At 44.2% G+C, this 13,938-nt stretch overlaps 1 protein-coding gene across 4 annotated transcripts in view; it reads right to left on the reverse strand.

Annotated features, from left to right (window-relative positions):
- Positions 1-13,938, reverse strand: part of ptprub (protein tyrosine phosphatase receptor type Ub) — a 182,428-nt gene that overhangs the window by 55,996 nt on the left and 112,494 nt on the right. For all 4 annotated transcript variants that reach the window (XM_030394026.1, XM_030394025.1, XM_030394024.1 and 1 more), the window contains exons 7-9: positions 11,144-11,437; positions 4,209-4,526; positions 2,544-2,653 (exon numbers count right to left, since the gene is read on the reverse strand). In XM_030394026.1, the coding sequence (XP_030249886.1) occupies positions 2,544-2,653; positions 4,209-4,526; positions 11,144-11,437 (722 nt within the window). The remainder of the gene's footprint in view (positions 1-2,543; positions 2,654-4,208; positions 4,527-11,143; positions 11,438-13,938) is intronic.

Below are 13,938 nucleotides of genomic sequence, written 5' to 3' on the forward strand. Positions count from 1 at the left end.
TTGAGTAATGGCTCTGTCATAAGGGCTAATTCTTACACTTGATTGATATGATTCACTTGGTTTAGAAGTGAATTTTGGCTCGCTCCATCAATGTGCTAATTGCCAAGACGGGTTCATAGTTTTACTGTAGATGAAAATGACTTGATTGGCATTGGCTCTGTCAACTCAAAGTCGAGCAACCTGGAGTATTTGGAGTGGTTAATGACATTTCTCACTAAGTAATGCAATTTAAAGGCCAGGGAGTGAAGACACCACACGGTAAAAAAAAGTGTATTCAAGTGCTTGAATCAATAGCGCTAAGTGTTTATGAGTTCAATTAACACTCAAAAATGACTGTGCATAAGTGTCCTTGTGCAAGTGAAAAATTTCACAAAGTTTTTCCTCAAGAGGAGATTTGCCTCGGCTGCACGGTGCTCTCACGAGAATTTCCACTTATACTCTTTGAAATAAATTAGATGACCTTACTGCAATCAGACAAGGGTAAGCATATTAGTATATACTTTATTAGAGCTGGAAGGGATCCACTTCACTGAAGGAATGAACACGCACTCATAACGTACTTCATGTATGTATGTTTCTATGTATGTGCAACACACAAACGCCGAAGTTAAACGCTTCGCTGATTATCATAACAGCTTCATTCCCACTCATGTCTCCTTAGGTTTAAGATAGAATTATGAGCCATCCAGTGACTAAACACAGGCAGACCTCTGTATTCTCTCTACAAAGGCGGACATAAAAGATGCCCAGCAGTGCACAGAGCAGCGAGGAGAGCTTGCAAGACGGCGTGGCGGTCGATGGGCTCAGGCAGAGTGGTCAATGGTTTAATCTGAGAGAAATGAAGAGGATTTCTTCGGCTCTGTCTACAGCTTTCTCCGTCAGCTGAGGCAGATCAACACACTATGGAGTAAAAAAAATCCTGTGCAGCCTCCATTTTATGTGTCACACCACAAATCCTATTTAATCATATCCTTGAGGCGACATTGCGGAAGAGGCCAAGGAAAGAGGGCTTGAGGATAGGTGGGCAGACCTTCTGATGGCTTACCGCGGACAGAGGGTCTACAGGAACTCAAAAGTCATCATCCTGCAGAACGTGAGGCCTACAGCACAACAGACGCATGTGAGTTATCTAATAACGACACGGGGCTTTATCTAAATGGCACAAGACCAGCATGTGCTGGGCCTTGCGCACAAGGTCAGTGAGTGCGTACCAAAGCATCTCTGATATTTCCATTCGAATAGGAAGGGCACATCATGCGCTGGAGGACTGGCTGAATCAGAAGATAAATTGAAGGAGAGTGGTTTGGTGATTAAGCACATATCTGCACTGTGCCAATCGCAGCCGCACTTGAAGAAAAATGGCTCACCAAATAGAGAGTATTTTGTACTTGACATGAAAAATGCCAAAAGAACGGGCACATTTTCAATTCCAGGGAAACGCTACAATTTCGTAGTGTTGCTAGATATGATCTGCCATGACTATAATAACTGCTCCTGGGTTTACTGGCCACAGTGTGTTCTGCCTGAGTAGAGACAAAATCGTATACATACGTTTACAGATGCTGAAAACCCAAAATACTGACCACAGGGTTTGTTTATCAGCTGCATCAGAGCTTTCAGTAATATTACTTGTCTCCAGCAGATAGAATTGGCCCAGATCTCATGGACGGGCAGAGTTAAAATGTCACCTAATGGACTCCTCATCAATGATGGCTTCAATAAGGCTCTATGTAACAATCTGTGGAAGTGGACATGTGTTACTTACGTTTTTATGGCTATATGCGAGCGGACTGTAAAGTGACATTAAAAATAAGACCTTATCGTCTCTTTCAGTTGCCTGTACAAGTCTGTGGACACCTTTTTTAAATGTGTTTAATGCTGCTGCACTGAGGATTTCGAAGTGAAGGACTGAGGTTGGATTTTATTCCGTGACAGTCCAAAGGTTGTGACAGTCTTTTTAATCTAATTGAAAAATTGATGTTTTACACAGTGATTGTCCAATCGCAGCTTTGCAAAGTAACTCGGCAAGACAGCCGTCCAAGGCTCTGTATTTCTCCCACTCCCATCAATTCTCTGGCCAAAAGTATTTCTCCCACAGGCCGTCAAAACATCGACATATTCTCTAGTGTGTTACCTAAGAGCCATGAGAAAGCTCTGAGTGGTGACTCCGGCCCCCATGCCATGTTGGTATCATCTGACTCCTCCTAAACTCCGGCTGATCCAAACATTGGCAAAGAGTTGGAGCGTGGTTGAGCTGAGGTGCGCCAAATAAAGGCTGGTTGCTGACAGCTAGCAGCTTACTGTCACTCAGAACGTCCATGCCATTAACTATGCATTATTTTTGCCGTACGGGGCTCTATGTGACAATCTGTGGCAATTTACATGTATAAAACAATTTTTTTTTGTTGGCCATATGTGAGCCGAGAGCCGAGCCTGACTGTTTGAACAATAAAGCAAATCTAACATCTGTCCTGCTCCTCTGAGCATGTAAAATAAGCTCACAATCAAGCTAACAACACTATCAAGTGTCTGTCTGGGCTCACCTCATATTGGGTAATAAGGCCGTTGGGCTCGACTGGCTCCTCCCATTTCAGGAAGATCATGTCATCCAGCGGGGTGAAGGTGAGCGACTCCGGCGCTATGCCTCCAGGAACTGTGAGAAATTGTCAGAACAAACATTTGTCAGGGAAATTGAAGCGCTAATCCCACAGCGAGCCTCTCCTGTCAATATCACAGAAATGAATGTCAGAGTGGCTCAGAACAATGTACCACATGAGACGCTCAGGCAGCCAGAGAGCGGCAGGCACAGAACATCAGATAAAGACAATTTAATTTATGAACCGCATCAATTATGTAACCACAACACAGACATGAGAAGGAAAATATAAAGAAGGATATTATACTTTTATATCAATCTTCATTCAAAATTGAAAATATATTGATAAATGTGTCAGACCCTTGCTGGTAAACTTGTTTCTGAACGGCAGCGAGAGGACTGAATGGCCTATCACTCAATATAAGACTGTGTTAACAGTTTTTTGGGACATTCCGTTGCAGACTACGTCTCCGTGGTCTGTGTGAGCGCTGTACAGAGAAAGACTCTTATGTGAGATTTAGGCCTCGGGCTAAAGCAAGAGCCAAACAGCTGAGTCGACTATTATTACTGAATTGAGTTAGTCTGGAGGACAGAGTTGCTTATTAAGGCTTTTGGAAAAAGCATTTATAATTGATGTGTCACGTATCTATATACGTTTGCATATATTTATCTTTCAAAACTTCAGAAAAAAACCAATATTTTGTTCTTTTTCGCTCTTTCTGTGTGTATCTCTTTCTGAAAAATCGTGTTTGTTTTGATTTTTTCACGGCAGAATTGATTTCCCCCTCAGCCGCCATGCAGAAGATGTGCTACAGCACAAAAGAATAATGGGAGATAAGAAATAAGCACAAAATCCTATCTCAGGCTTGCCCGAGTCTCAGATATAATGTTTTCTCTTTTATGTTATTTTCATCCTAAAATGAAAAGGATCTTTTGTAATGCTGATTCAGCCTCGGTCAGATGGTCACCCTCTCTGCATTAATGTATCAGGAGGAAGACAGACTAGTGGAACTGTTAGAAGTATTAACTTTATGAAATATTAAGGGAATTCAGCACATTTGAACCAAAGTTGATTGACTTATAGATCAGTGTATTTAAACCACATTAGCTGCGCTGGATTTATGTTGGAAAAACACCTGAAAACCTCAGAAACAACCATCAGAGCAAAAGTTCAATATGACAGTGAAGTTGTGGTTGTGGGCCGTCTCAGGTCTGGGTTGTGTCCTTTCTGACATTTACAATGAGAACAGTTAAACAACTTGATGGGGTCTGGGGCATTGTAGTGGTCAGACTCCTCCAAAGTAGCTATTTAAAGTCATTTAAAACATGACATGATAACCCTGTGTCTCTCTGAAGAAGACGTTAAGAAAGCAAAATGCCCATGAAGCTAGTGGACACCATACGTTATAAAATACTATATAATTTAGTTAATTAGCTGCACATTAAGATCAGTCTCCTGTGACACAAAGGGGCTAGTTCAGCTAGGTGTACCTGATCAACTTATAAACTGCCACTGGTATATTCATATTCTGGTGGAAATTCATCTGAAACAGCTATTTTTGCAATGACACGTTTCAGCTTCTCTGTTCTGTAACTTCCTCCCGAGACTCACTGTCCTCCTCAGTCTGGAAGGTGACCTCTCTGCCCTCTTTCTTCCCCTCTGGGTTGGCCAGTGACAGACGGACATGGATGCCGTGGTAGGGTGGCAGATCACGCAGCGTGAAGCGCGAGGCGTTGTGCTCCACTGCCAGGCACTCGCGCACGGTGGTGTTGTGGCCCCCGCCGCCTCCCGCTGTGGTGTAGCGATAGCACAGGGACACTGAGTAGGTGTGGCAGCGTGTCAGGTTGAACGCCAAGTTCTCCCACTGCAGGGACAACTGCCTGGACTGGATATCCGTGGCCATGAGGCCCCGCAGTGGACGCATCGGCTCTGGGAGGGAGGAAGATTGAAGACGGAGCAGAAAATTGAGTAATAAAGAAAGCAGAGATGCATTGACAACACACAAGCAATTGTATTATAAAAGTGCTGAAGGTACAATTCCGAATATTTAGAAAATGAAAACACAGATAACTTTGTTTCATTGTGAAATATCTGAGTTCAGACAGAGCACTGAGAAAATGACAGCATCACTCATGTCCCAGGACGACCCTGGCAGTTCTTTGCTTGCTCCCCTCCTACATGACGCCATATTGCCCCGCCAAAACATGGAGGGGGTCAACGTTTAGCTGCCAGCATAACACACCCACATCCCTCCATGGCAAAGCAGGAGCTCATGCCAATTGCGCTAATTAATTGGACAGGCTGCGGGTTGCTGTCGCAGTCCCACCACTCCCCGCCTCCGCGTGGCAGAGCAAATTGACTATCCAGTAGTTGTACTTCTTCTCCCCGAGGTTTAATCCACACACAAAAATACCCGTGCTACACAAGGGCATTCACTTCCGCTGGTCCCTCTTACTGCTGGGTCATCGCGGTGGCCTGACGCATATTTTTAGAAGGCACAGAGTTAATTCTGGTCACTGCTGGGTTAACCCTGACTTTCTCTTACTCAGACTAAAAGAACAACAGCTCTCTCTTTGATATCCTCCTCAAGTGTAATGGCGAGCTGAGAGATACAGAGAGCCTCTATACGCAGAGGCACAGACGAGCCAGTGTTCAGGAGGACCTCCGAAACTGAAGGATGAGCTAAACCAAGGACATCCTCAGTATCAATGGAGGCATTTAACTGTGGCCATTAATAACACAATCAATGCCTTTTCATAAAGCAATATGCAACATAATGTACTGTATTTCTATATTCCTTTAATAGGGCATGTTGAGTAATGGGCCAGGGAGGCAGGAAGTGACAGCAGAGATATGGGGTACAGGGAGAGATCAGTGGAGTTTGAGGTTACTGGCCAAGGTCTTTATTCCTTCGCCGACTCGTACACTCAGTGGGATTCTCGCTGCAGCACAGATTAGTGTAGGGTACTTAAATAAGGCGGCTAATGCATCACTGAGCAGGGACTAATGCACTAAAACAAGAATTATCTCAGAAAATTGGTTTGAAAGTTGCTCTGTGGTCGTACAAGAACACTAACACTGACACACACACACATTTGCTGTACAAAACAATTATTTTGCCTCGTGTCTTTATCACATCATTCCTCTCCACTCCCTTCTTCCTTCTCTCTCCATCTATTATACATGTACACATGTTCAAACAAACGTAAATTAGCATGCTGACATTATCAGATACAAAGTCGCTCTGCCCAATATCTTATTCACTTATTGCAGCCTGTGGCAGGGCAATTCTTTTAAAGTGAAATTTTATGACACTTCCAATCTATTCTGGAGGCCTCTGCAGTCACCAGCCTTCTCTTTTAATTTGCTGCCTGGCATCTCATACTAGATGGAAATATGACCAGAGCACTGATCTGAACCTCATCCAGACTAATGTTACGACAGATGAATGGGTGGCCACAGTAATCGCAAAGTAGTAGACTGCACCCAGCGAGAAATGTTAATGTTCCATTGTTCAGTGTGACTGAGGATTGTCTTAATGGTGCAATTGATAGTCTGCACAGTCTGAGGGCTAAATAAAGAGAGGCATTTAACTGCTGAGTTGATGAAAGTGCCGCCAAAGAGGCCACAGTGTGCTCATTGTGGGTTTCCTCAAAGTGGATATTTGTGCCAGCCCCTTCCCCTCGCCTTGTCTTATTCCGTCCGAATGCCACGCGCACCCATTCTCTGGTACCCTGCGGCATGAAAACCACAGCCGCCCCAACGTGGCGCAAAGCCCAGCGCACCATGTTGATCCTTGGAGATTGGAAGTAAGAGTGAATGTGACAGGTTCTGGTGTATTATCTCCCCTAAAACTGTGACATGGGACAACAGCAGGACGGAGCAGAGCCGCCCGAGATTTAATGCGTCCGCGGAGCGGGATCTGGACTGACTGTGTCAGCCGGGAAAACTAGATTTATACAGACATGTACGCCTGTACCCGAGTGCGGGCAGAAAAACACAAGCACACATAAATCCAAACAACCCAAATGTGAACATATAGGGAATTCTGGCTCACAGTGGAAGACATGATGAACGATGTGCCAAGAAAAGGCAAAGCACTCGTGCGCCTAATGTGTCTAATTTTAGCCGGGCTCCAATGTCGGCTCCCACTAACAGACCAGGAGCATCCTGAGCCGGGGCTTTCCAGAAGGTTCAGTGACCCAGCAGCAGGTGGAAGCCCATTAACGTAGTTTGGGGACCACCTGCACTACAAATGCTCGCCTCTCCTCCCTGATTTACTTGAGGGGCTTCAAGCTGTGCTAATGCACCGTGCTGATAATCACAGCAATGGCTCATCAAGCACACCTGGACGGCCATCAGAGCCAGGCGGAGACCATGTTCACATTCACGGCCATTAGTTTTACAGCACCCCGCACGAGGACAGATCAGCGAGGATGTGCACGGTGAGGCCAGCTACAGCCGACATGTTTGGGAAGGAGGGAAATATTCAGCATGACCATAGATGAGGGAGATTAGTCACGGTGGCAAGACACAGCTTCTGAAGGGGAAATTCACTTTCCTCCCGAATACAGCAAGGGTCCAAATGTCCCGTCTGTTCACTGGATAGTTACCACCTCCCTGAAATCACTGCAACAACCTCACCATCCATTTTCTCACGCTTAAAAGCTAATCAGGCCAACGGCAAAGGAGGGCGATCAGGATTCAGCGACGGAATGTGGGGTCAGTAAGGGTGGTGTAGACCAGATGGTTTGGAGGTTGGGTCAGGGGAGCTCTGGAAACCAGGTGGTGATTAGACTCTCCTGCAGGGTTGAGGATAGGAAATGCACCAGGTGGAGGAGGCTTCCGTTGTTGCAATGTAGTGTAAAAACCACATCAACGCCACTGCCCAGGTACGAACGCCGATCAAGGAGTCGATGAGATGCAGCCGCGCTACAAAAAAACTAATTCAGAGATCAGTCACTCACAGCTGTGCAGCTGCCAACAGCAAGGACAAAACACAACAGAGTGACAAAATTAATTTCACCTATGCTTCCTCTGTGTTGAACTAGTACTGCATCTAAATGCCCTGTTTAACAGCTCAGCAAACACAGCAGTATTACTTATCCCACACATGGTTGAACAAGCTAATGTCACAGTGGTTGAAATGTAAATACATCATTAAAGGCTGAGTTTAGTGACTTTCACATACACCGATACCGGCAACTGTGAAAGCAATTTCCGTATGCTGTGAGTCCTCTCTCGCTTCACCTCTCGCACATTCACTCTCCTCATTTTTACTGTTTCCCTGTTTGAAAAACGACCCTCTCTCCCACACACACACTCCCACGCCGCAGCCTTCCCTTCCCTTCCCTTCCCTTCCCTTTCCTTGCTGTTTTTTCTTCAAATTTTCTTCTAACTTTTTTATTGTGAATTTTCGGTGTCTCTCGAGCTGGGGCGGGGGGGGGGGGGGGTTAGCGTCGATTGGGGAGGGAGGGTTGTAAGCTCACTCACGGCGCCTGATGAATGAGGGGTGTCTTTGGCTGTTGGGAGAGGAGAGTAGCTTTAATATGTCATTGGAGAGGGGACCAGGGAGGCTCTATTGGAGCAGGGTAGGGAGATGTGTGAGGGATGGAGTGTGGCAGGAAGAGACCGTTGGGCATAGAAAAGAGTGATGACCATGGAAGACACAAATCCACAGACCGCCTTTGGGTAACACAAAGCTCTCCATATTGTGTGCCTGCGAGCGCTGCGCACACATTGCAGATGCAGGCGGCGGTAATGAATGCCTGCATCTCCGTGGGTGCATCTGCATCAACACAGTTTCTCTTTGTTCTATATATATATATATATATATATATATATATATACACATATGTGTGTGTATGTGTGTGTGTGTGTACATATATTTAAAAGTAAGTAAGGGTGTGGCCTGCCGGTATCCTGCTCGTCTCCCTGGGTGTTCTGTGTCAAGCACAGTGATAGATGACAGGGGTGAAAAAAAACCAAGTTGGATGGAAAACAGTCACCTGGATGATTTATACTTCAATCTATATTTTACTGAAATGTTAGCTGTTACTGTAGTTCACAGGGTAATTATTTTTAAATCTAAACCTTTTTTTTTTTTTTTGTATTTCAGTTTCTTTACTAACAATGGGTAAAAAGTTATGGATTTGTTCAATGGATCGCCTCAGGTGGCAGCGACAAACAAACAAGAGTGTGTGTTCAGTTCCAGAATAACATGTCACCAGGGTCACACAATAACAAACAAACTAACCATTTTGAGGCTGTGGTAGACCAGCAACTACCATGCTCTGCAAAATTACTGTTTTTGTCAATGGAGTCTGGTGGCTGTGAAGAGAGCAATGTGAGCAATGCTATTTCTAGATCATATCCATAATGTTGTCAGACAGTTACAATAACAGTCCAAGCCATTTTCGTGGACGTACTTTGACGTGCCCGAGGGATTACACTGCTGCTACCGCAGCCCATTCTACAAGTCCCTGTTTCACACCTCTTTGTACGATCTATTGAACAAATCCATAACTTTTTACCCATTATTAGTAACTTAGAAACCAAAATACAAAAAGAAAAAATAGGGCATAGGTTAAAAACGTGTACTCAGTATGACTGTTAGTGATGTTGTTGTTTGGAATACATGAATAAAACGTTCAGTCTCCATCTTCAGAATCATTAAGGTCACAGCTTTTGCCATTAGCATTGTCTTTAAGTGAACAATACTTTGTGCAAGTCTGAAAAAATATATCTATATATATCTATCTATAGATAAATAGATATATATATAAATAATTAAATTATTAACATATACGTGTGACAACTAGTTAATTAAATGCTTGAACTAATGACTTCAAGGTCAGTGAGAAAAATAGAGTACGGGGCAGACCTTGGCTCACAGAGCTGAAACAATGGCTCTATTATTAAACGAGTTGAGCTGCAGACTGTCTGTAATCAGACACTATTTCAATAATCGCTTCATTTTTCAAGCAAAACTGTCAGGCTGTCAGATGTTAGGTGTTGATTTTCTGAATATATCCTGGTTTTAATTGTTCACATAAAAGAAAAGAACTGATGTTGAGCTCCTGAAATTAAAAATGAGCACGGTACCGTTTGTCCCTCAGTCTTTCGATTTCAAAACCATTTATAGTGTGTACTGCGGCTGATACGTCTCCATCGCTGTCACATACAAATTCTCATTCATTTATTTGTGACTGACGAAATAAGAAGTCTCTCCTCTTCAGCAGATACCAAAGAAGCATGCTTCAGGCTAGCTACTGTAGTCAGCCAGCTGTTATCTTTTAAATAAGCGTCACACCAATACTGCCATGCTGCCGGCAAGAAAGTCCCCCTTCTCAGTCTCCTGAGCTCCGGAGTCCAAAGAACACCAGTGATAGCGGGGGTGCATTTCCTCACGAGATAAGTTTATGCAGCGGCTGAGTTAGAACTTGTCTATCGGCTCCTCTCTTGATTGAATTTCAGCAGATTATCGTGACAGATGCAGCTCCATACTGTAAGACTCTTTGAAGTTCTGCTGTGTGGCTGTTGAGAATCAACGCTTTGAGCTACGGCTCTTTCATGTAAGTGCATAGAAGACATATCTTTTGGAATTATTTCAGTCTACATTAAATGTACAGCGTATGCTTAAGCAATTTAGAAAATCACAAGCCAGATACAGGTTGCATAGAAGACCCTGCTGCCCCCATGCTTGTGGCTTCTACCGAACAGGAGTGTAATCCCTTTTCCACAGCTCTGGGGTTCTGTGTCACCTGAACAGGGCACATTGTAGTTCTCCAAAGCATTGTTAATTGCATAACAGTTCCTTTGAGAGGACTGTCTCTGCACAATCATAAAAAAAAGACACAAACAGGGAATAGAGGGCATAGACTGTTGGAGCCTGTTATCTCTATAAACGTGACATCACTCGACAAGATCCACATGCAGCTATGAATTCCTGCCATTAAAATGATTTAAGCTTTGAGAACAATACTGCATAATGCAGCTTAAAACACACACCATATGGGCAAAAGCTGGGTCGTGGGTGGTGTGTTGTCAATGCAACAGCAGCTGCTGGCCAGTGAATAGCAGTGAAATGTGTTAAATGCACTTTAAATGTGATAAATACTGACAATGGTTCTACTTATCTGTACCTACGCTCTGAGCTCTATATAGCACAGCCTGCAATTAAATGAAGCGATATGACCTAAAGTACAGCACAGTGGTCTGCAAGCTGGGGGTCTCAAGATGTATCGGAGGGGTCACAGGATAATTAGAGGGACAAGAAGGAAAAAGACACATAATTATATTTATCTGCTTCAGACTTTTCTCTGTTTTCTTTCTATGTTATAATATTTCTGTTATCTTTTTTAAATAACTGATATTCCTTTAAAACATCCTGAGAAGGAAAAAAATCACGTTATTCAAACTAGTCAGACCACACTAAGACCATCACCTGTCACAATGTTTCATTTTCAAGGTATCGAATCTCGATTCTTGAATCTTGAATCGACACCCTGTCCAGTTTTACAGCGTGTTACACGGCCAGCGCTCACCTGCACACTTGGTCCTGCTCACAAGAGGCGGCCCCGGTGGGCCAGTTCCCCCCTCTCCGGGCCGAGTCAACAGCACGCTGATGTGGTACTCCGTGTCTGGATCCAGGTGCCACAGCTTATATGTGACCATGTTGACTCCGTGCACCTCTGACCACGGAGACTGGCTGGCGCGGTACTCAATCTCCTTCCTGATAATGGGGCCATCTCCCAGGATAGAGTTGGTGTTGAGCTGGATGATCAGGTAAGTGGAGCCGGCACGCAGCAGCTGTGGCGGTGCGATGGGGGATGGGGGAACTGTGAGAAGAAATGAAAAGCTGGGTTTTTTTTTTTTTTTTTTTTTTTTTCTCTTTTCCTAGTCAAACACAGTTGAATTGGTCAAAGCATTTGCTAGCGGGCCCGTGGCGCTGCCGTACAGTCTAGGGAGGTAATGTTGTGCCGTTCGTTTTATTAATCAGCTGTAGCCAAACAGCTTTCTCATTATGTTAGAGCCCACTGAGTCTTAAATGAGTCCCGGGAGACTGCAGGAAGTGAGCAGGTCAAACTGCGTTCAAAATAGCAGATTAGTCATAGCTATTAACAAGGCATTCAGAGCCTCTGCATACATTTGGGAAAGGTGGTGAGTGAAAAAACAGCTGTGGATGGAGTGAATTTGATGTGTATGATCTTTGTAACCTGAGGATTAAGTGCAGCACATCTTTTTCTCTAAAACGAGTGTTCCGTCCTCACGGCTGGTCACCACGATGAAAGAGGAGAGACTCGCGGTGCAGATCGCCAAACCAAGGATTAATTCCGGAGCTCACCGGTCAAATGTCACTTACTGTAAGATCCAAGCAACTGAGCAATTACACGGGCAACAGTGTGAGGGAGGAAAGGGAATGCAAAAGAAATGAGGACAAAGCATGAGAAAAGATCAGAGTTAGATCTGTGGCTGTGACTAATCCTTCATTCCCACGGAGGCGCCTCTGTCTTTTATGGCCCTCCTATCTGCGGGCTCTCAACATTACCAGCACCTCACCTCGCCTCTGTGCTGCTTCTCTTGACTTAGCCTGCAGCGGCTCATCTCTGGGCTGTCAAGGACTGCATCCATAATGAAAGGCCAAAATTTAGGGCCACAGGCGAGCAGCCGGTGGGGCCAAACATTTCAACAAACTCGCTAAAAGTTCACAGCTTGAAAGGTTTTTTTACTCTTTATTTATTTTGTTTATCATACAATGATGTTTTTTTCCGTATATTATTTATTGTCTTTCACTTTTGTTTTCCTCTGCGCACAGAGCTACTCTCGAACTAAACATTGCTCTCAGTGCTGCTTTCTGTTTAATTAAGGATTTTTCGCTGCTGAGATTTATGCTTTAACGGGCTGCGAATCTCTGAAAACCCATTTTCAAATGAGCTCAGGATCACGATATAACAACTCTGAGGCCACAACACAAAGCCAGAGAGACAAACACAACGTGAAGGAGGACGATGTTTTATTCATTTTGCAGACGCGTCCTCGTGGGGCAATAAGAGAGCTTGATCATGTTTCCTGCACTCAATCTACAGTCTTGATACGACTTGATCCAACTCATTAAGTCCCTTCTTATACGCAGCTACAGCCAGTTGACTTGTACGTGACTTACAGCCAGCCATCGCATCTACCCATGGCTCAGAATGAGCTGTTCCAAAAATAACATCTTTGTCCTGATTATAAAAAATAGTGAGGCGAGCAACAACCACATGGATACAATGATACTTATTTGCTGCGAGTGCGAGCACACTAAATGGGATTTCATGGCCTTCTATGAGCGCATTCACTGACTCCTCATTTACTGGCAGCTGCTGGCGGGAGGGTTTAGTAACATTTTGGCAAAAAAAAAGACTCCATTTTGTACTATAGCAATCAGCCCAGATCACAATACCAAACCGAATTCACACGTCCGTATCAATCAAAGGGATTTATTGCACGCTTTGACAAGACAAGACTATAGAGTCTATAGGCACGCTAGTGGCTCTGTGAGGCTGTCACAAAATGCAAAAATCAGCAAGCGAACACGTTCACTATCAACTATATATAAAATACGGCCAACATGAAAGCACCCCCCAAAAGTGAGGCCAAAACGTGTTCATCGCCCCCTGGTGGTTGACTAGAAAATCAACTTCATGTCAAATACATTTTTCCCAAAGATCGTGTCTGTTATTTTAGGTAAGTCATAATAATGTTATATATATTATTGATATATTGATATATAGTTTGAAACATCTGACTAATAACAACCACGAGCCTGCTGGTGGCACTACATGGAGCTAAAGTGACCAAGCTCACCGGGATACATCATCTGGAGAGCATGAATGTTGGTATACATTTTCATGAAAAGCCACTCGACAGTTATTGAGCTATTTCAGCCTGGATCAAAGTGATAGACAGACCAATATTGCCATCCATACAGCCATACTGCTAGCATTGCCAAAATAAAAAGATGAAAAAATAGGAAACGTATTTGCGCCAGGAGCACAAAGTAGAGGACGAGGATCTTTCACATCCTTATGCCTCGTCTCATCTTCCTTTTGCTGAGGGCTGGAGTTCGTTATGCCATCAAACCATCCCACAGCCATGTCATTACTATGCTGTCAAAGTGGTGTCAGGCTGTGGGGTTGGAGTGAGTAATGGGAGTGAGGTCACCATCTGCGGTACATGATATGACAGGGGCTTCAGGAGTCCAAGTCAAGTGAACAGCTTTTTGACAGAGAGCTGAAGAGCTGAGTGTGGCAGCTTATTTGACAACTCCAGCTCAGAAAACAACACGTCGGGGGAGATT

Source organism: Sparus aurata, chromosome 17, assembly GCF_900880675.1.
Source record: "Sparus aurata chromosome 17, fSpaAur1.1, whole genome shotgun sequence".
NCBI classification, from domain to species: domain Eukaryota; kingdom Metazoa; phylum Chordata; class Actinopteri; order Spariformes; family Sparidae; genus Sparus; species Sparus aurata.